The 24,296-nt window shown below is 42.3% G+C and overlaps 1 protein-coding gene across 2 annotated transcripts; it reads left to right on the top strand.

Annotated features, from left to right (window-relative positions):
- wdr73 (WD repeat domain 73) lies at window positions 1-24,296 on the top strand. 2 transcript variants are annotated; one of them, XM_084336340.1, is made up of 8 exons: window positions 1-103; window positions 1,492-1,559; window positions 1,735-1,823; window positions 1,922-2,010; window positions 9,141-9,208; window positions 9,711-9,872; window positions 19,847-20,236; window positions 23,795-24,296. In XM_084336340.1, exons 1-8 carry the CDS (start codon window positions 48-50, stop codon window positions 24,022-24,024), a joined length of 1,152 nt encoding a protein of 383 aa, XP_084192466.1. In that variant the 5' UTR covers window positions 1-47; the 3' UTR covers window positions 24,025-24,296. The 2 variants fall into 2 exon arrangements, with proteins under 2 accessions (XP_084192466.1, XP_084192467.1); XM_084336341.1 differs by having other exon boundaries at window positions 43-103; window positions 1,492-1,563.

The following is a 24,296-nucleotide window of genomic DNA, read 5'->3' as shown; positions in this document are numbered from 1 at the left end:
GAAGAGTCGGCTCGCGCGCGGCAGCAGAAAGATGTTTTGTAGTTGAAATGGATGAAACTTTGGATGACGTTCTTGATGACTGGATTATTGAGTCGCTAAAAACGTGAGAGATCCTTACTTCTTTATTATGTCTGACCGTGTGGTTGAATATACTTCTCGAAAGAGGGAAACTAATGCTGACAAGCTAATGGCTACATCTAATACACTATAATAGAGATAGAGACTGTTTAAAACCTCTCTTTTAGTTGATGCAAATGAGGTCTAACTAGCAAAACATGCTGGCAGCAAGCTCGCTAAATGAGGGACACTTCTGTATAAATAAATGCATAGTCGACCTTATCGCGCAACGAAACAACTCTGAGTGAAACATTGTCCCGTCAAATTAATACAATTGTATGAATGTAGAGACAGTTTCAAAGTGACAACCATAACATTCTAAAAGGATGGTTAGTAAAGGAAGGTTATACAGTTTGCAATCAGACCCAAGTTTATTTCCGGTTTTGATGTTATGATTAATTGAAAATGGGGGACCCTGATGTAAACAAGACTAAAGTCTTTCTCTGGTCTGCATCCCCTTAACAATTGTGTGTATTGAGCTGTACTGTATTGTACCCATTCTGCAATCTGTTAATACAATGTTCAATCAATCAATCAACCACCGCAACACAGAGCGGGGAGCATATGAATGAATATTGATATTAGAGCCTTGACGGCTAGCCGTAGCTACAACCAAGGCTCTAATATCAATATTCATTCATGTATCCCCCCCGTGCTCTCTCTCCCCCCTTCCCCGCACAAGCTCCATGTAACGCGGAAGTAGACCACCGCAACACTTCCGGTATTCTGAAATCATGGGAGAGAGAGCGTGGGGGGGGGAATGAATGTGGATGAGAGCCTTAACATTAAGTGGTTGTAGCTACGGCTGTGGGGGTGCTGGAGACCTGATCCAATATACTTTTATACGCCTGAGTCTCCTGAACACGGAGTGACCAATCCCAAGTCGATCGGCACTTTCTCGGCCGAGCTATAGTCACTTTTCCGCACCTACTCCCGAACTCTGCATGCGCAGATTGCACACGAGTCTCTCTGGATTGTCCAGAGATCTAGGTTTATCGGGAGTAGTTGCAGGAAAGTGACTATATTAGCTTGGCAGAGAAAGTGCTGATCGATTTGGGTTGGTCGCTCCGTGTTCAGGAGACTCTGGTCTGGTGTATAAAAGTCTATTATATCATGTCTCGACTCCAGCACCCCCACAGCCGTAGCTACAACCACTTAATGTCAAGGCTCTCATCCACATTCATTCACCCCCCCCCCCACCCCTCTCTCCTCCATGAGCTCAATGTAACGCGGAAGTGCAGTGGTCTATAATACTTGGTTCCAAACTGTTCCCTAGCAACAGAACTCCAGTGAAACCATCTCTAGGCCCTAGAGAGAATACTGTTGTAGGTTAAAGTGATGCTAATCAGATGAACACGTTAACATTATTAACAGGTACAAGGATCTCCATGTGTATCACCTGGACTATCCCACCAGGACAATAGAATGGACATCGGGGAAATGTGGGTGAGAGTTGAACCATTACGATAATTAATAATGTTTTATCAACCACGTTAAATTTCACGTTTATTTAAAATACCACCCATTTTAAGAATTCACATATGACATAATGTTCTTCCTGTGTCCCTGGACTGTTCAGTCAGTATGTTCTTCCTCTACTATCTTTTGTCTTTACAGCGGTTTGTGTTGCCGGCTACCACCACTCATCAAAAAATGAAATGTTGGAGTTGCGTTTGCCTCTGAAACTCTTTGCTGATGAAAACAAGGTAATGAAGAAGTTGCTACACAACCTCAACTGTCTTCTTTTGTCTTTTCGCATTAGAACGTCACTCCGTTTGTCCGTATTTGTTTTGAAAATATCCAGGGTCTCTGCGCAGAGCGGGATTTCAAAGTGATTCACGGCGGTTTCACAGATGGCCCTGTTCACCACCTCAAACACATTCCTGGGACGAGGTAATTCTTCCTGTTTGTTTGTTGTTTGTTGTTGTTTGTTGTTTGTTTAACTCATTCAGCGCCGCAGGCCTAGAGCATCTTAGGCCCTGTTTAGACGGAAACGCTAGCAGGTGAATCCGCTAAAATATTTTTTCGGATGTGCCTTTCGTTTATACGGAAACAGCGTTTTTACGGGGTGAAACCGTAAAAAAGTGAGACCACCTTCCAGGGTGGAATTCCTAGAAACGATAAACCTTTGCGCTATCATCTAAACTGTCAAACCGCATAAAACGATGACGAAAGGGTTGTCAAGGCTCTCGTCGCGCGTACTGCTTACATCACAGGCATGCGCCAGTAGCCTAGAAGCGTAAACAAAGCATCCATGGCGATCACCTGAAGGCTACATTGGCAGTACTTTTAAATACACAAGAATCTGTCCCGCGGCTATCACAACTATTAGTACTGGACCCACTGTCTGTGAGTGACTCTGCTTTGGTCCAATCACATTCCCCACCCACAGTCTGCGAATCAGAGGCAGAGTAGGGTGGGTCTTCACAGCACGTCATGTGACATATGCGCCAATCGTGTGACAGTGGGGCTCCGTCGTTACAGCGTCGTCTGCACGCAGAATTCCATCCCAAAACGCTAGTCTAAACGCAAAATTAAAAGTGAGACCGTAAGACGACTTTTGCGGTTTCTGTTCAGACTCTCCGTCTAAACGTAGCCTTAGTTCCTACTGCGCCACCACTCTAAGAGATAGGGCTGCGTGGCGGTGTTTGCAGGGCTATATTATATATCTATCTATATTCTAGCTAATGGATACAATACTATGGCTCATTTGACATCAACTATCCATCGTTCAATATGTGTAAAAGAATACATTTCTTCATGTATACGTTCACGTGTTATACCGTGGTGAATATAAGTATAGTTTCAGAGTGATCCGGGATAATTCCAGGAAACGGCGCTATGGAGCAATACGCGAATTTTACTAAAAGCGTTGGCGTTGCTCGCCTGGACACACTACTATTTCCAAATCAAATGTATATAATAGGTATTATGTTTCATCATGAATGCATGAAAGGGGGGGGGGGGTCATTTTTTGATGCTTTGATCGTCACCAATGGCATACGTTCTGGAGTACGTTACACATGGTCGCAACGATCAATGTGAAATCATGGTTGGATCAAAGCAGGATTGATGTCATATAGTCCTTACCTTCACTAGGAGGCACCCGAAAAAGAATATTCCAATTGTCTGATCGCGATTTCCAGTATTGGTGTCCATCGTGACGCCAACATAATCCACCACAACACATGGACGCGTCTCAATGCCATCGAGTGAACCGATAGACTCGCCTGACCAAGAAAACTGCGCCCGGAGACATTTTAATGTAACACCGGGTGTGAAAAAAAGGTTTTGAAGGGTGGGCGATACTGCCACCTACCTGGATGCGGCCGGTATTGCACTCTAGCGATCTCAGAGTGATTCCCTATGGTAACCCAGAGGTCCGTGTGAGAGAAATGAATAAAAATATAGAATAAAAGAAATAACGATAAAAACCCGGCTATACTCGGGTTTTCGGGGGTCGTGGCACTCAGCCCATGGCGGGATAACCTGACTATCCTTGGGTCTGGCACTGATTGAGTTAAGCTTTATTTATCCAGGGAAAGTTTGCTCAGCCTACATGTCATACTCACACAGCTCCTGACATTCACACACGCAGCTGCCCAGTACAAACAGCTGCCCAGTACAAACAGCTGCCCAGTACAAACAGCTGCCCAGTACAAACAGCTGCCCAGTACAAACAGCTGCCCAGTACAAACAGCTGCCCAGTACAAACAGCACAGTCCTCTACTGTTGACCTCTGAACTCTACTGTTGACCTAGTCTGAACACTACCGTTGGCCTCTGAAATCTACTGTTGACCTCTGAACACTACTGTTGGCCTCTGAAATCTACTGTTGACCTCTGAATTCTACTGTTGACCTCTGAACACTACTGTTGACCTCTGGACTCTACTGTTGGTCCACACCGGCGCATTCGGGGGTTCAGTGTCTTGCTCAAGGCGTTTCAGCAGTAGTTGTTGAGAGAGGAGTGAGCAACACTATTTCACTCCTCCCTCCGAGATCTCCCTGCAGGTTTGGGGATTTGAACCAGCAGCCACAAACATAATTCTCTTAACTTAAGTCACCATTACGTCCCAGGGCTTCAATTCAGTTTAGAACTAAGTTTATTAAAGGAACATGCCAACGTTATAGGAAGTAGGCTTACCGTCTTCTCCAGAGTCAGACAAGAAGATAGACACCAATTCCCCCTCTGTGCGTTCAGTAGAAAGCTATCCAGCTGCAAGCTATGAATGAATGAATGGAAGCTGATACGGATCAGCTAGCCCAGCTGTTGGCCAAAAACACCTCTTTCTGAGTTTTAAGCTAGGCTAGTGGTCCGTATCCGCTAATTAATTTCATTCTTCTGACCTTGTGTTTGCGTAATCGTGGGTTAATCATTGTCATTCTTGCTTAAAGACATTCATTGCTTTTTAGTACAGAACTTGAGTTCACTTATTTGGTTCAAAGTGACCTGTTGAAACTGGGGAGGGGAGAAACTGAAGGGAGGATGGAGAAAAGAAAATGGGGTTTGAGATCAATGGGTCAACTGGGATCAAAAGTAATGTAGGTCCAGGCCAACTCCAGTTACTACTGTCCAGTCCACCTCTTGACTCCCACCACAGTGCTAAGTCATTTGAGATCCTTAAGAACTTCTACTCATGCACAATAGAGAGCATCCTGACTGGTAACATCCCCTCCTGGTTTGGGAATAGCACTGCACACGACCGCAGCAGACTGCAGAAAGTGGCTTGATCAGCCGAACACACAATTGGAGGTGGGCTTCCCACTCTCCAGGACGTTTACACCAGGCGTTGCAGGGCCAAGGCTAAGAGAATAATCAAAGACTCTAGTCACTCAAACAACTGCCTCTTTGCACTTCTGCGGTCAGGCAAAGGCAAGCGCTACCGGAATCTCATGGCCAGTACAGAGAAACTCAGAAGGAGCTTCTATCCCCAGGCCATCGGGATGTTCAATGACTCTATGTAACACTAACCCATCCATTTTACATTCATTGCACACACATCCACATGCACACACTCACTTTAAACATTCACTTTTTCTTTTTTTTTACTTTTTCTGTATTTTTCTCCCATCCCAATTTAGTCGTTATGCCAATTCCCTTCCTGGTCATTGTGCGCATTGCCCCACTGTCGGCCGAGGGAGGGAGAGACTACCACATGCCTCCTACCATACATGTGGAGTCGCCAGCCGCTTCTTTTCACCCGACAGCGAGGAGTCTCACTGGGGGAATGTAATGCGTGCGAAGGTTCACGCTATTTCCCCCTGATCCCCTCCCTGCTGAACAGGCGCCCCGACCGACCAGTAGGACGTTTACAACGACCAGGACACATACCACGCCGGCTTCTCACCCGCTAACACTGCCAATTGTGTTTAGTAGGGACGACTGACCAAGCCGGAGGTACCGCTGACAGCTGGATTCGATCCCAGAGTCTCTGCGGTGGTAGGCGAGTGCATTTTCCACTGCGCTACCCAGCCGCCCCAACCTTTAACATTCACTTTAGACACTTTAACACAGGCATTAAAGTGCTCCGTCTTGAGACGGATTTCCGTCAATTTCATTCGGAGTCGTGATGGATTTTCCGTCAATTGGCTACCTGGTATAATATGATTTGTAGATGCATACAGATTGAAACTAAATTGAGCCAAATCTGAGGCGTCAAATATGATGAAAAAGGGAATTTCTTTTCTCTACCGTTGCCACACCAAGCAGAGTCATTGGTGAGCAATAATGGCAGGACGCAGCGACTCGAGAGACAGGATTGCGCTAATAGTTCGTCGTCGGAAATGTATAATAATCGCAAGATACATTCAGACAGTGTTGGATCTAACTAAATGGATTTATGGACACATTTATGCCCGGACCACAAAGCTTATTGAAGGGTTAGCGGCGGCGCGACGACTCCGGTGAGTCCGTCAGCCTGTTATATGAAAATGTAATTGTAGTGCTGTCAGACCCTGATACAGGTTGTCTTTTCCTTTTAGCTAACGCTATTAAATAAAAATATACAGTGGAGGTTAAAATAAGAATATGACTTTGCCTGAGAAAAAAAATAGTTCAGTCAGGAGATGTTTTTTTATGACGCACCCCCGCGGGAATCGACTTTACCATAAATCATAGGCTGATATACGCTACATTCTCTTTAAACATATACATGTTACAGGACAAAAGTAATATATTTAATCACTTTTATTCTTTTAAACTTGGTCTGACCGACCTTCAGCATACATAGACAATGAACAGGCAGGTAGATCCAGAGTAGAAGAAACGCATTCACATCATTAGGCTATGTCAGAAAACACATGTGCACAAATCCTGCATTAGGCCTACTTTAGCGGACAAAACCCAAACAAAACTTATTTCTCACGCGTTGATCTACCTCTGATACTCATCGGAGCCCGTATGAGTGTGGAAACTTGATTTCCGTTTAGCTAGTAATGCTATAAGCATGGACGCGTGCATACTAAAAAAAGGCTCCGATCTACCTCTGATCGGAGGTAGATAAATGCGTGAGAAATAAATGGAGATGGGCTTGGCTCTACGAAATTGGGTATGATAACAACCCTTTTAGTTCATGGTGCAAAAAACTAAAAGAGCCAGGTGTGTGTTTTTGCAACGTATTCCACCGGAAATTACAGTATGGCAGTTGTTGTGAAGGATCAGATTAAACCGAATATGTATATTTATTTATATATATATATTTAATTGTATTTGTATATCGTTTGATATCCCCTGTATATTCCTTGTACAATATGCATTGAATATCCCTTTAGTCTACTAAACAGCCCATAATAGTTTCATTCTACCATTGGACGAGAACCTGGCGCCAGGTTGCCATACCCCTAGGTCCAAGTTCAATCGTGCCGCCTAACATGTCGTGGCAAGCCCCGGTTCCGCGCAGGAATATGTCGGGCGAAATACGAATGGTACTATTTGTTCATAGCGCATATATATATGGCGCAAGTAAAGTAGAACTTTCTTTTAGTCCAGTTCTTTACCCTCCAACAGAGTGACAGACGCAAAGCCTCCCCACGACGCACGTGCGGTGTAGTAAGGCCTACTTGGCCCCAGAATAGGCATTGAGATATTGTGTATATTAATAGTTGAATAGTTATAGTTTGGCACTATACCGTCGAGTTGGACGTATTCTATTAAGCTAATAATAGTCTATTTATGTATGGTGCATCGTTCGGTTAGAGTTCTAAAGTTATCAGTACCCCCATCGTTCCTGACGTTATCTGGACGCTTAACCAGGCTGAGCAGACCCCTAGTGGCGCTTGCATCCGAGGAGCTCCGGGCCAAGAGCGACTGGACCTGTATATTGGATTACTCTACCCGGACGACGGCGAGCCTTCCACGGCTTGGATTATGCTTTGTGTGCTTTGATTATTCCATGGATAAAGGCCAACACTGCGGAGTGTTGGAACTACCCCCCGGAGAGGACTCCAGGTGAGACGGCGCTCGACACCAGTGAGGTCGCCTCACGTCTCTCCGTTGTGGACCGGCAGCTACCGTCCACAGAGGGTCCAGCTGTATTCGTCTGCGGTCCGAGGTTCTGTGGGCACCGTGTCCAAGACTTTGGATTCTCCCAAGACACCGTCGGCCAGATGGGATACCGCCAGCGGCTTCTCTAACCCCCCCCTCCTACTGTCTTACAACCAGCGGGACCCCCCCCCCCCTTAGTGTATCCAGCTATAATCATCTAAGTACCATCGCTATCGTTTTCCTAAATATTCCAGGTTGTATACTTACTCCCTGCGTAACCAGAGATTGGACATTCAATGTTGATTTACCTACGAATACTCATTTGCCATAAAAGTGCATATTTCATATTTCAAATCATAAATGTAATTAAGTGATCGTTGTATACACCTTTTGCTGTATTAAACCTTCGATTTGGTACATTTGTGTGGATTCGTTTCATCAGGTGGGAAAGTGTTCATCATACTTATATCTTGTACTGGGTGGCCAGAAGTTAAAGTACATGAGGTAGTGGTATTAAATATCATATCTAACAATACAGTCAGGGAATTGTACCCCTCAGTTACAGCAGTAATGGGGAAAGGGTGCTAGCTCGCCATCAATCAGAAGCTAGCCACAATACTTGCATTCACACTCTCCAGCACACAGCCTCCCTGCCTGGCGCGACAACCACAACAGTAGGGTCACAGTCAGGACAGTAGGCTCTACAACACAGTGGTCTCTAGTCACAGTCAGGACAGTAGGCTACAACACAGTGGTCTCTAGTCACAGTCAGGACAGTAGGCTACAACACAGTGGTCTCTAGTCACAGTCAGGACAGTAGACGCTACAACACTGTGGTCTATAGTCCAAAGACTAAAAGAACCTCTGGATGCAGAAGACTTGTGAAATAAGTACAAGACACATACATTTGAAATCTATATTTTATGTTATGCGTGCATAAAACCCAGAATTAGGAGTTTTCTGTATACAAGCTGCACTTCTTTTGTTGTAAAATTGCATTATGCATTATTAAAAAACTGTTTCCCTTGTTTAGTTCCTTGTTCAAGTTATAAGCTTGTTCAGTTGTCACAATGTACTGTAAATAAAAACGTGCACTGAAAAGTTACAGTATGTAGATTTATTTATTTGTATGACAAAGTCAGAGTCAACCCTTGCAAAGTATCAGTTTTATTTAATGAATTGAAAACAGCATTGATATTACGTAAAAGCAAACTGGCAATAGAAAAGATGTTCAAAATAATCTAGTTCCCTTAAAACGCTAACGCTATTAAAAAATATATACAGTGGAGGTTAAAATAAGAATATGACTTGGCCTGAAAAAAAGTTCAGTCAGGAGATTTCTTTTTTGCTTTAATCCCTGCTTTAACACTTTAAACACTTTTTTAACACTACACCATATTTGATCTATTTATTACTAAAATATTTGCTCTACCTCATTTTTGCATTTTGTACTTTAGTTTTGTATATTGTATATTTTGTATATGTGAGTAATTATAGATAACTGAGCCTTTGCTTTCATCAAATGTTTATCTTTGGAAGGTTTGTTGTTACCAATGACGGCCTCAGCTCCAGACTCCAGATATGGGACATAGGGGGAGATGACAGTGGTGAGTGCGCTCATAGATATTATATTGCTATTTGGTATAATAATTATGCCAAACCAAACCAGAAAATCACTAGTTATTCTATTGTGGTTTAGCCCTGTTTTAAAGGAACACGCCAAAATTACCATCTTCTCCAGAGTTAAGACAAGAAGATGGATACCAGTTTACTCTCTGTGTGTTCAGTAGAAAGCTACCCGGTTGCAAGCTAGTCTAGCTTAGCACAAATTAAGGGAAGCGGATACGGACCACTAGCCTCGCTTAACACTCGGGGAGAGGTGATTTTTTACCAACAGCTAGGCTAGATGTTAGGTATCTGCTTCCATTCATTTGTGCTAAGCTAGGCTAGTTTTCAGCCTGATAGCTTTCTGCTGAACACACAGAGAGGAAACTGGTATCGATCTTCTTGTCTGACTGGTAAAACTATATATCTATTAGTTGTATTGATCTATTCGTGTATCTATTGTGTTTGATTCTATCCTGTGATTTCAATTGTGTTTTATTCTAGATGTTTTCAGAGGAGCAGGAGGCATTGAGCCCCAGCCTGTGGTGGAGAGAGGCAGCCAGGTTGCTGCTGGTTTATCTTCAGAACCCTCTGTTCTGCACGGATCTCAGGTCAGCGACATCCAGCTGACTGAACTGTCATCGAGGAAGACGCTGTATTCATCAGGTGAGCTGTTCTCATTGTGAACTGCACCTCTGGGAAGGGTCCTGGGTTCAAACCCCAGCAGTGGTTGGCACTGTTGCCTCACAGAAAGAAGGCCCTCGGTTCAAACCCCAGCAGGCTCTGCCGCGTTGCCGTCCTTTAAAGCATTTCTGCTCTAACCGGCACCTAACGTAGGGCTGGGTGATAACTCTGTTCATCATCTTTCAGTGGTATGAAATCACAATATCGAGATACTAGGGGTGTGGACATTTCTCGATTCTAAGATGCATCGCGATGCGGACGTTGACGATCAATGCAGTGACAACTTAAAAACATTTTTACTTTCTTGCTAGCTTTTACAATGTTGTGCTTTGGGATTTGCTCCACAACTATTAAGCGCCCTAAAAATCTAATATATTATTATTATTGTATTATTAAAGCTAGTGCACATGCATCCACTCAACTCATAGAAAATACAGCATCAGGCTATTCTAAAAGTATTGATACTAATACTGATACTAATAAAAAGAGTATTGAACCGTTTTTAACAGCTGGGTATCGAGATACCTTTCTAGTATCTGTATTATGCAACACTAGTAAAGACATTTATTTTGACATTCTGATTTAAGAACTTTCTAAATAAAAGTAAATTTATCTGACTGCTTGTATTAATTGATGAAAAAGTAGCCATGTGCAGTAATATAGATTATAAAATTGAGGATTTAATATATTATTGAGCTGCATCGTAGAATCAAATCGAATCATAGACAGCTGAATCTTAATCAAATCGTGTGGCCAGTGAAGATTCACAGCTCTACGAGATACCGTTAATAGATTCTGACGACGGCATTGATTAAGGATATCTCGATATTATGATCTCATCGCGATACTAAAATGTCTTGCAAAATGTGATCTGAAATATCTGAGGGAAAGTCATTTGAAAATATTCCGTTTTGGTTTTATGTCCTACTCTTACTACTACTAGTCATACTCTCTTTATTTATTATAATGCAACTCTGTACATACATCTGATTAGCACTACACTCAGTAGTATTAATTCATATATTTTGTACCCAGTTTAACCACCTGTACATTGTATATTACTATTGCACTATAACTGTTACATTTGCACTCTTGGGTGGATGCCAACGTCTTTGTGTTGTACTGTACTTGTGCTGTATGATGACAATGCATTTTAATCTAATCTAATGTCACAGTTTACATAATGCACAACACAAACACAAATCGCTATTGAGGGAAAAGTCCTTTGATGATTATCGTGATATTGATTTCCTTCATTCAGTCATTCATTTTTATTTTGTTTCGTACATGGGGGTACAGTTCATCTTTGCACAATATCACCAATTTTTTTTTTTAACATGATACACCCATGAAGGAGCAGAATGAAGAAAACTTATGTTTCCTGCCCCCTTCCAAACTTCATATTTATTTTAACATAATGGTCAGCTCAAGTGCACCTTACAGCTTCATACCATATTATTATAATAATAATCATTACCATAATTATAATAATAATGATAATATGACCATGAATAATAATAATAACGGTAATAATAATAACATCTATGTTTCATAACCTGACACTACTGTGCACAACTCTCCACACTGTAGCCTCATCATCCATCACCGTCTCGTCACTATAGGGAGGTGTAGTCTGACGTCACTGGTTGTTCCACCCGTATAGGGATTTATCATTGGGAAAATGGATTATCGGCTATTGTAACAATTCTGCCGCATGAACATTGGCAAGCTTTCCATTTTTGCACAAAATGAGTTCCCTTCTACCACTAACATTATTGTTTAATCATTTTTGGTTGAAATAAAGGTAGTTATAAGCTTTTTAATTTGTCGTTAAAAACGAACTACACTTACCAGTAGGCAGTATGTCTTTCAGAGCTGTTGCCTAATCCACATCACGGCCACCTGATGCCTAGCTAGTTAACGTTACCTAACGTTACCTCACGGAGATAAAACTAGGAACGAGGTTAACGTTACCTAGCCATGTCTACTGTCGTGTCCATAAATTCCCTGGCAGAATACTTTGTTGGCGAGGAGTGGACAAACGTATACAAAGATGAGAGAACCATTTAAAATCAGGTCATGTAGAGTTTTCATATGCGGAGGGTCAGCTTACCGGCGCAGTCAGGGCAAGCATGAGAGACAGATTATATAACTTCCCACCACATTTCAACCTCTTTATCAAAATAAATTGAAAATGTTATCACTACAAAAAAACATCAATCATGTAATCACCAACAACCAAAACCCCATCTTACAAATGGCTAAATGCTGTTAAACAATCTAAAAAATAGAAAGAACTTAAAACCTGAAATAACACATTTTAATGTAAAACGCTGTTTAGAACGTAATCACTGCGTACCATGCCCACAAAACAAACCCTTAATTAACATCAAACAGTCAAAAGGCATAGTACTGTTACGTGTGGTAATCTTAGGGTGAGGAAAGAACAGAGCACTAGTTCCTAACTAGGGATATATCTGGGTGTTCAAGGTGGAACATTCTCCCCAGCTGTCTCCTCAAGTCTGTAAGACAAATTAACAGAAAAACAGGGCAGTATCTTGCAAACAATATAATTTCCAGTGTGTTTGCTTACATCACTTTGAATGTTGAATTGACATTAAAGTTTGGATTGGATTACTAAAGTTAGAATTTTCACTTTGAATCTCAATAGTACATGGATGTGTTCCTGGTTGAACAAAAATTCAAATAGAGCTGTTTGAATGACTAGTAATTCATTTTATATATGAAACACAATCTCAGGAGGGTCATAACCAAGCTTTTCATTGTAATGTACATGTGCCTTACATATGACAAAATAAAACAAAACTTTAAATTTGGCTGCATGCTATAGGCCTCTCTAACACTACATTACACTCCATCACAGTGATAAGCCCCATATTCAGGGCTCTACGCTAACCTTTTTCCCAAGGAGCACATGTGTTCCTAAATGAAAAGATTTAGGGGCACACAAAGAAATTTAGGAGCACAGTGGAAATGTTTCAAGTAACAGAGTTTATTAACAAACTCAACATTTTAAAACAAAAATACATGTACATGTATAGTACTGTGTATGTGCGTGTTCAAATGGGAACGAAACACACATCTGTGCAATAGCACCAAAGTCACTGGCCCACTGTGTGCGTGTATGTGCGTGTGCAAATGGGAACGGTTAAACACAAAGCATATTGGTTGTCCAGCTGCTTTTGTAATTTGGTCGTCTGGCACGCTTGGAGGTCAGCCAGTAGTCCACGGCAGGAGTGGGATCATACGTCTGGCATATATGTGTACAATTTGACCTTGTGCTCATCTCATATTGCAACGAAAAAACTTCAATAAACAAAGTTTTGAAAAAAAGGAGTGGGATCATACTCCTCGACAGAAGGCCCCTCCAGGCTGATCCTCATCAGGTCTTCGGTGGTGGAGACCCCAAGGCAGCTTCTTGACGAATTCTTTATGCGGTTTTGCGCAGAGAAGCCTCACTCACACTGGGCGGCTGAAATGGGCAGCACCAGCATCATCTGCACCAACTCCAGTATGTTCTAGGGAAAAGATGATATCTTTCAATTTCTTTTAAACTCTTACCATTCACTTATCAAAACCAACCATAGAAGGATACCATACCATACATAACCACTCAGTACTGTTGGCCTACCTTGTAATCATTCCTGTAGGGGTCCTTTGTCAACATGGTCTCCCACAGGCCACTATAGGACTTGTCCTTGAAATTGTTGCTGACCAGGTATTTCAGCCCCTGCCACTCATCCTGTATCGCAGCCATGTTGCACCCTGATCTGCAGGATTGAACAGAGCAAGTGAGTTTGCAAACATATATATATATACACATTTGCACATTGCATATACACATATGCAAACATAACATTGTCTCGTGCAGTGTCAAATAAATTCTTACCTCTCTAAAGGCTCCTTGAAATGCCTCACCAGGTCTGCCACACCATCATCACCAAAGGTGAGAAGGCTGGTCTGTGTCAGGGTTTAGCACTTTGAAAGAGTCCACTGGAGTCTGGACACCCTCATCCTTCAGCAAACCACCAAACCTGGCTTTACGCTCATTCACGCCGATGTTGATGGCCGCCTTCATGTGTTGCTTCAGCTGGGGATTGGTGAGGTTTGTGAAGCCGTTCAGATGCCCCTTCAGCGCTATTCCCTTTACAGAAATAACACACACACACCAACACACAATAAATATGGCCATCTTTTTAAAGACTTCTCCACTGCATTTCCCTACTTATCCTTAAATCGTTCCATTGTGCAATGAATACATTGATTCAGTGAATACACCTGGAATCTCTTCTCATCACCCTGCTGCTGAGCAAGCATGGTCTGGATCTTCTCCAGCATGCCTCCCGCCTGCCGCCCTAAACTGTAATGCTTCCAGTCTGGTCACTGTCTTCCTCAACTCTGACGTGGCTTTCATTTCATTTCATTTCATTTAGTTTCACACATGGTAGTGTATTACAGTACATTACAATTTCCCATAATTCATTTAGTTATTATAATCAAATACACCCATAAGCGAAAAGGAGCAGGAAGAAGAATACATTCTTATTAATACCTGCCTCCTATCTAATTAAATAAAGTCAATTTGATGGTCGGCGCATATGTAACCGATGGATTACGCTTGCGTTGTGTTCTTGTGTGCGTGTGGCGACATGAACCAGCAGGAGGCACTACTGGGTCTCAGGCTCTTTACTGGCATCTGTGTGACAGGTATTAGGTTTGATGTGCAGTGGCTTCTTTCCACCTTCTCATTGCATATCCAGAACAACTGTCTCAAATTACACAATTATTATATATCTTATATTATATTGTGTTTAGCCAAACAAAGTTAGATTCCACAAACAAGCTTAAAGGGGAACTATTTTACTATTTCTTTCACTATTTGGGCACTTTTACACAATTCCTGTGAGTCTATGGAACACCTCTGTAATATATATATTTTTTTTATTCATTGTTTTGTATTTCTAATCAAGTCCTCAAAAACAGCATTTTTCTACCTCAAGATCTCGAGCTGTTTTGAGCCTGGGCTCCTAAACCACTGCGCCGGGCCGGCCCCCCTGAACATTAACATGCAGCGGTGACTATATGACATCACATATAGGGCACATTTTCAAATGACTCAGTTCAGTGAGGGTGAATATTGTGAGAGGAGAATTGGAAGAATGCGCCAATATGAGAATTTTGAGACATAGATCATATTAATATAAGTTCACATAGCTAGGAAACAATGCTAAACACTCAAAAAGGCCATTTATAAGATAGTTCCCCTTTAACAAAAATATCAAATAAGACCCATATATCTCTATATAACAAATATAAAAATAAACACACTTGAGCAACATGTAACTTTGCTGTGTTATAATCACACCAGCCAGACTCAACTTATATAGCTGAACTGGTGTGGATTAGCTACACTGTATGTACAAGGCCATCAAACATACAGCCTTTCATTTCACAGTAAAATCATATAAAACGTTTTCAAAAGAAACTGACACAAACATCTCCATACCTGTGTGACATAGATCCAATATACAAAGGTATTAGGTTTGATGTGCAGTGGCTTCTTTCCACCTTCTGACAAACATAAGAATGACAAAACGTCAGCTGTGTGTGTGAATATACGTGATGTGAAAACGCGCAAACATAACAGTGAGTTTATGCTAGGTACCAAATTATACATTAGCCCATCAAGACTAGACTGATATAGAATGGGTTCGTGATCTTGGATCCGAACAGGATGTACACAGGATGAGTAGAATATTTAACTGAACATGTAGCCATAAGTAGATCATGTTTAAGGCACAAATTACGACTTTTATCAATGTTTATCAGGCGGAGATTAACCAACGTGGCTCACCTCATTGCATATCCAGAACAACTGAGCGTGAGCCATGTGAAATTGCACATAATGACGTCGTCATGCAATGTCACGCAATGTCACGATGGTGCGTTCAGCATCCACACCAAACTCCAAAACAACACAGGTATCACCACAGGTAGGAGATTCCAACAAACCAATGAAACGGGGTGTTTTGGCGAAATTCACAAGGGGAACATATCAACCTGTTACACATACAACCATTACTTGCACTAAAATGCCAATTTAAACAAATCCAAAACAACTAGAACAAAAATGAGCAACAAATGAACAATCAAACATGTAAATAGACTGTTTGTGTTTTCTCTATATTCGACATTATGCATGATACGTACCGCTCTCAGGGCTGTATGTTAACTTTTTTTGCACATAGCACTGGTGCTACAGAGGTTGATAGTTTTGTAGCACAGGCCAAAATCTTGTAGCACAAGTATAAAACGTGTTATATTTGTAACAGTCACAAATGTGCCTATTGTATTTGTGTTATTTAGTTGCAGTGCCATGTTTGGCTGTCATTTAGTATATCGCCATGTGTTATTATTACTATAATACTCATATGCTATTTTCAATTAATATCATAAACAACATAAGGAATATTAGCATCATTTTGAGTGGACTGAAGGAATGAGTCAGCGTTAATAGTTTTAAATGCAAATAATTTATTGAAACATAGAAGTGGGGTCGGTTGGGACACACACACACACAATGTACCCTGATGTAAACAAGACAAACGTCTTTCTCTGGTCTGCATCCCCTTAACAATTGTGTATTGAGCCGTACTGTACTGTACCCATTCTGCAATCTGTTAAATAAAGTTTTCATTCATTCACACACACTGTTTCAACTCACCACCCCCGCATCATATTGTAGTCTAGTCTGTCTTCAAACTTCCACTCCTCTCGAAACTTTTTTATATTTGAATATCAACATTTCAGTAATCCTCAGTTTACTATAATATACTCCTGTCCTGAGTCCTGACTAGTGACTTCATCGTCTTTCCAAACGCACGCACACACACAGGGAAGGGGAGAGAGTGCCCCCCCATTTCCCTTTCCCCAGTCCACACTGTGTCTGCTGGCTCTGCGCCTCTGCCTCTGATCAGGATTAGCTTGTTAGCTTGCTAACGTTGTAGTGATTGTAATGGTACATAAAAGTTAATTTCGGGCGATGTGCGCATAAAGGAATGGCGACGGTGCAAAGCATGTAGATGCATTTGACCCGTTGCGAGAGAAAAAAAACACCACAGACTTATTTCGGGACGTGTAGGCGCACTGCTGTGTTAACGCAGCAGTGCGCACCAACCGACCAACGCGCTGCTCTGCTTGCAGAAGCACGGATAGGGCGGATATGACTCGTCGAGTTGTCACAGAGTTTTTTCAAAATAAGAGTATCATATGCACCTGAATGTTGCTAGCTGTCGGAGCCTAGTTATTATAGCTGGAGCTGCGCGTGGGCAGAAATGAGACCCGCTACAGGATTTTCAAAATAAGAGTATCTATATGAACTGAATCCCTATCGCACCAGTGCTACTGAAGTAAATCCATTCATCGCACAGACCGCTGTTGCTGTAGCACGTGTGATATATATGTCGCACTGTACAGCCCTGGCTCTCTTCTGTAATGTGTATAATGATTTTATGGTAGTCATATATGTATTTCCCCATACTTCAGCACAATAACTAAGGTATGGTGAGATAAGTGAGCAATATAGTATTCGCATTGCATCATATTTTAACACACGTCTCACTTTATTTAAAACAAAAATACTCAGACATCTTTTTTTTAACGTGAGCTATGTGGGATTTCCATGTTAGTTTGTCATCTATTATTACACCCAAAAATCTAAACTCTGACACTCTTTCAATAGCCACGCCATCTATTGATACTACCACCTTGTCGTCCTTTTGTCGATTACCGAAAATCATAAATTTCGTTTTTTTTTCAGATTTAACGATAACTTGTTTACATCAAACCATTTTTTTGTTTTGTCATTTCATGTTCAATACTTTGAGCGAACTCGTTTAAATCGTATCCAGAACAGTGAAAATGTGTGTCATCTGCGAACAAAACAAATTGTAATATTTTTGACACGTCACAAATATCATTGATGTACAAATTAAAAAGTGTTGGTCCTAAAACGGAACCTTGGGGGACCCCACATTGGATAGTCATACACTCAGATGTGTTACCTGCACACTGCACATATTGTTTTCTTGCTTGGGGAAGGATCAGGTCATTCCTCTGCAGGGTGAGGCTAAGTGAGGATAGCCCCTCAAACATGTCTGAGAGGATCCAGGGACAACTGCATCTAACAGACAGGGAGACATGTCATCTGGTCAACAAGGGACTGTGCAGTCATCCCATTCCCAAGAGCAGAAGCAGCCACCTTGACTTTCTAGAGAGGCTTTTCAAGCTACACATGCTTCCTAAATTGATGGAGAATACCATGGTACAGTAGCTGGTGAGTCATGACTCATGATTCAATATTATCTTTTTGTTCGAGTATTGTTAGAACACATTCTTTTGGTATTTTACTTGAATAAAAAAATATTTGTAATCAAGCTGGTGGTGTATGTTGTAAAAGGATCATTAGTTTCCCTGTACATTAGTCTCCCGCTGACCTACCGTCCTCCCGGGATGTGCTGGGTTTGTTCGGTGTGCTGGGTGTCACGGAAGGGAACCTGTCTCTGGAAGTGGGTGGGAGACCAACACTTCGCCTGGAGTACTCTGCCTCATTCCACTTAAAGAGCATGGGTCCCCTTCACTTTTCCTTCGGGAAAGTGGCAGGTGCAGATCCGTGAGTGAGCACGCGGCTCTTTGTCAGCTCGTCTGAAACGGGGTATCTTTTTTTGTTAACATTAACAGGTTAATCGGTAAAGCTGGGACTGTTTATGCATGGAGAACAGGGTCAGCTGGTGTATTAATGTGATTGATTGAAAACTGTATTAACAGATTGCAGAATGGGTACAATACAGTACGGCTCAATACACACAATTTAGGGTCCCCTATTTTCAATCCATAATGACATTTATGACATACACAACATACAGATATATATCATGACATTTATGACATACAGATATACAGTACTGTTAACGTTATAGGAATTCACAAATGCTATTAGAATCATATAGAATACTGAACCATATACCGTATATAGATATACATATTTTATTCTATTTAAATGGTTACTTATAATTTAATTTAATTTAAATGTACTATAATTCTGTGACCTGTACCTGTAGTATGTCTTCTACTACCTGGCTGTACCTCCCCTCCCCCATACTGCTATGATACCGAATTTCCCCAAGGGGATCAATAAAGGAATTTCTTATGTTATACAGGGAAATGACAATCGAGCCTGCTTGCGATTATCTCACCTTATCAGTTTGGCCACCGCTGTCGCTCCGTGTTATGTTTCGGGAACGAACAAAATGTGCAGGTCCCCTTCTCAGACCTGTGATTGCATTCAGGGGCAAAGCACTGCACCATACTAGCTAGCTAGCTAAGTTATGTTAGCTACTAATGTTGCGTAAAAAAACAATAACGTTATCAACTATATGTAATATGTACAACGAAACAATGATTTACATTAGTACTTAGTATATAATATGCAGCGGTGGTTGTGGTTTTTAAAGATGGCGGGTGGCTTTAGATGATCAGAGGACTAGTCTTGGGTCAGGTGAGTACAGGCAGGAGGCTACGCTGTGGTGACGTCAGTCAGCAGCGCCAAAATGGTAGTGTAGTTTCCCAGCGAACGAAAACATAAACGTTGTTATTTTGCTACCTTTACGATTAATTGCAAATATTTTCATGTCGAGCTATAGATTGTGGAAGAATACGCACAGAAAGGTACACCATGCCAACGTTAATGCTTTATTTCTCTAAAACGAGCCGATTTAGAAATGGTCAATGGGGAAATACATTAAGTGGAACAGAGGGTGGAACAGGAAAAAACTAAAATGACGTAACCACTACACCTCCCTATAGGAGACACTACTGTGCACAACTCTCTACACTGTGGCCTAGCTTCATCATCCATCGCCGTCTCGTCACTGTAGGAGCCGAGGCGACGGATGTCCTGACCTCCCTACAGTTCACGAGGGACGGCGTGTTCCTTGCGTGCGCCCAGAACGGAGACCTGTACGTCGGGGACACCCGCACGTCCTCCCCGGTCCCTCGGCCCACGCCGGCCGGTGGCGCGGACGCCTCCCACTGGTGGTGCATGGACGTCTCTCCGCCGGAGGCGTCTCCTTCAGACCCGTCATGCCGCAGGGTCGCGCGGCTCTCCTCGTCCGGACGCGTCACGGTGTCTGATCTGCGGGACACGAGGAGGCCCCTGTGCCAGGCCCAGCTGGGTGTCCCGGGGGTCCAGGCCTCCGACAGCTCCAGCCACGACTTCATGAAGGTGACCTGGGCGCCGGTGCTGGACAATTGCATCGCTGTGTCAGGTAGGCAAAATTAACCTTGCATGGCAGCTGAGAATCCATCTGGTCAGGCTTCAAGTTATGCACCTTTTATGTTATAAAATACTTTATTTGAATGTTGAGAGTACTGTGAATACCAGTATCAGTACGGATTCATCCCTAATATTTATTATTATCTAATATACTTATTTATTTCTGTGAATACCAGTATCAGTACGGATTCATCCCTAATATTTATTAATATCTAATATACTTCTTTATTTCTGTGAATACCAGTATCGGTACGGATTCATCCCTAATATTTATTAATATCTAATATACTTCTTTATTTCTGTGAATACCAGTATCAGTACGGATTCATCCCTAATATCTATTAATATCTAATATACTGCTTTATTTCTGTGAATACCAGTATCGGTACTGATTCATCCCTAATATTTATTAATATCTAATATACTTCTTTATTTCTGTGAATACCAGTATCAGTACGTACCAAGTCAGTCAGAAGATCCTTAAGAACTTCTACTCATGTACAATAGAGAGCATCTTGACCGGCAACATCACCTCCTGGTTTGGGAATAGCACTGCACAAGACCGAAGCAGACTACAAAGAGTGACACGTTCAGCCGAACGCACAATTGGAGGGGGGCTCCCCACCCTCCAGAACATTTACAACAAGCGTTGCAAGGGCAAGGCTAAGAGAATCATTAAAGACTCCAGTCACCCGAACAACTGCCTCTTTGAACTGCTGCGGTCAGGCAAGCGATACCGGAGTCTCAAGGCGAGCACAGAAAGACTCAGAAGAAGCTTCTATCCCCAGGCCATCAGGCTGCTAAACGAACAATGAATGAACACTACACAACAACAACCACCAAACCACGCCGGCCGGTGGCGCGGACGCCTCCCACTGGTGGTGCATGGACGTCTCTCCGCCGGAGGCGTCTCCTTCAGACCCGTCATGCCGCAGGGTCGCGCGGCTCTCCTCGTCCGGACGCGTCACGGTGTCTGATCTGCGGGACACGAGGAGGCCCCTGTGCCAGGCCCAGCTGGGTGTCCCGGGGGTCCAGGCCTCCGACAGCTCCAGCCACGACTTCATGAAGGTGACCTGGGCGCGTCTACCTTAATGATAAGCAAGCAGTGCAAAAATGCGGAAGCATTCGTCACCGCACGCCACTACGGTAAAGCGCCTTTCTTTTCAGGCCCGCTTTGGGAGCTGTCGCGCGGAAATAGGCTGTCTATTGCCATTCTCTTTGACAAACTCTAACCTTAACCAGCTCCTTAACAGCGCCTAAACTTAACCGTTCTAACCTTAACCAACTCCGAAACAATGCCTAACCTTAACCTTAACCTTAACCATGCCTAACCTTAACCATAGAAAGAATATTGCCATTCTCTTTGACAAACTCTAACCTTAACCAGCTCCTTAACAGCGCCTAAACTTAACCGTTCTAACCTTAACCAACTCCGAAACAATGCCTAACCTTAACCTTAACCTTAACCATGCCTAACCTTAACCGGCGAAAGAATACATGTTAAAAAAAAAATCACGTTAAAAAAATATATTTTATGGGATTCGAACTCGCCAGCAAACGAGCTGTAGGATCCACAGCCATGCAGTGTTGCCAATTGAGCTATTTCTCGATACTGAATAAGGGGCGGTGACTTATATATATTGAGCTCCGCTCGTGTCGAACCAAGGCGGGATCTCATGCGCGGGCACCTCGCGCGAGCACGCCGGCGCACGCACGCACCTGAGCGAGCACGCCGCCGCCGGTGCACGCACCTGGGCGCTGGGCGGCGGAAAATGAAAGGCGCATTACCGCACGCCACTACGGTAGAATGCTTCCGCATTCTTGCACTGCTTGCTTATCATTAAGGAACAGGCGACCTGGGCGCCGGTGCTGGACAATTGCATCGCTGTGTCAGGTAGGCAAAATTAACCTTGCATGGCAGCTGAGAATCCATCTGGTCAGGCTTCAAGTTGTGCACCTTTTATGTTATAAAATACTTTATTTGAATGTTGAGAGTACTGTGAATACCAGTATCAGTACGGATTCATCCCTAATATTTATTATTATCTAATATACTTATTTATTTCTGTGAATACCAGTATCAGTACGGATTCATCCCCAATATTTATTAATATCTAATATACTTCTTTATTTCTGTGAATACCAGTATCGGTACGGATTCATCCCTAATATTTATTAATATCTAATATACTTCTTTATTTCTGTGAATACCAGTATCAGTACGGATTCATCCCTAATATCTATTAATATCTAATATACTTCTTTATTTCTGTGAATACCAGTATCGGTACTGATTCATCCCTAATATTTATTAATATCTAATATACTTCTTTATTTCTGTGAATACCAGTATCAGTACGTACCAAGTCAGTCAGAAGATCCTTAAGAACTTCTACTCATGTACAATAGAGAGCATCTTGACCGGCAACATCACCTCCTGGTTTGGGAATAGCACTGCACAAGACCGAAGCAGACTACAAAGAGTGACACGTTCAGCCGAACGCACAATTGGAGGGGGGCTCCCCACCCTCCAGAACATTTACAACAAGCGTTGCAAGGGCAAGGCTAAGAGAATCATTAAAGACTCCAGTCACCCGAACAACTGCCTCTTTGAACTGCTGCGGTCAGGCAAGCGATACCGGAGTCTCAAGGCGAGCACAGAAAGACTCAGAAGAAGCTTCTATCCCCAGGCCATCAGGCTGCTAAACGAACAATGAATGAACACTACACAACAACAACCACCAAACGCACATAGCACACACATCCACACGCACACACTCACTTTAAACAAACACACTGTAGCACCCACTCCACACACTTTATAGCACACACCCACTTTAAACAAACACACTGTAGCACCCACTCCCCACACTTTATATTTATGGATGAAGGATTGCACTACAACTCGTACACCTTACTGTAAATTGTACCTAAAATTGTACCTCATCCCATTTCTGCTTTGCACTAGATAGTACTGTACATTAGTACACTGCATAGTATTGTATATTATATGGTAACTCAGAACATTGTACATATGTCTATACCGAACACTGTGACCTAATTTTTCTTCTTCTAAATTACATGCTATATTATGTTATTATGTTATTTGATACTATCTTGTCTAGCACAGTCTCTGGAGCGTAACAGAAAGAAGCATTTTGTATGAAAGTATTCTGTACTTCTGTATGACAACTATTAAAGAACTTAAAGAACTTGAACTTGAACTTGGATTCATCCCTAATATTTATTAATATCTAATATACTTCTTTATTTCTGTGAATACCAGTATCCGTACTGATTCATCCCTAATATTTATTATCTAATATACTTATTTATTTCTGTGAATATCGGTACTGATTCATCCCTAATATTTATTAATATCTAATATACTTGTTTATTTATTTGAATACCAGTATCGGTACAGGTTCATCTCTAATATTTATTCATATCTAATATACTTCTTTATTTCTGTGAATACCAGTATCGGTACTGGTTCATCTCTAATGTGTATTCACATCATCTAATATGCTTCTTTATTTCTGTATTCTAGGTTTTAATGGAGTGGTGCAGATCTACAACACCTCTGCCTGGAGTCCTGAGCTGAAGGGAGCCCAGCCGTTGTTCGAGCACCCTGGTCATGTGTGTTTGAACCCCGAGACGTCTCCCGTCACGGTCACCGCCCACGCGTGGCACCCGAGCAGGCCGCGCACCCTGCTCTCCGCCGCGTCGGACGGCTCCGTGCACGTGTGGGACTGGGTGGACCCGACGGCTGCCAAATGACTACACTTTTTAATGACTTTGTTCTTCTTGGATTGTGTCTTGATTGATTGAAAACTTTAATTAACAGATTGCAGAATGGGTACAATACAGTACAACTCAATACACACAATTGTTAAGCGGATGCAGACCAGAGAAAGACTTTTGTCTTGTTTACACCACGTCCCCCATTTTCAATTCATAATGAAGGTGAGGTGATTCCTGTCGTGTGTGAATAATGTGTTTTCAGTGTGATATCATCTGTGATTCATTATTGGACACGGAAAGATTAAAGG

The sequence above is a fragment of the Notolepis coatsorum genome (genome assembly GCF_963971535.1).
Source record: "Notolepis coatsorum genome assembly, chromosome: 19".
NCBI classification, from domain to species: domain Eukaryota; kingdom Metazoa; phylum Chordata; class Actinopteri; order Aulopiformes; family Paralepididae; genus Notolepis; species Notolepis coatsorum.
This window is presented reverse-complemented; position numbering and strand designations above follow the sequence as displayed.

Excerpts from the sequence above, each read along its gene's own strand:
- wdr73 (XM_084336340.1), top strand. The coding sequence starts at position 48 with ATGGATGAAACTTTGGATGACGTTCTTGATGACTGGATTATTGAGTCG. Across the intron at positions 1,824-1,921 it reads TCTTTGCTGATGAAAACAAG|GGTCTCTGCGCAGAGCGGGA; the intron begins GTAATGAAGAAG and ends GAAAATATCCAG. Across the intron at positions 9,209-9,710 it reads CATAGGGGGAGATGACAGTG|ATGTTTTCAGAGGAGCAGGA; the intron begins GTGAGTGCGCTC and ends GTTTTATTCTAG.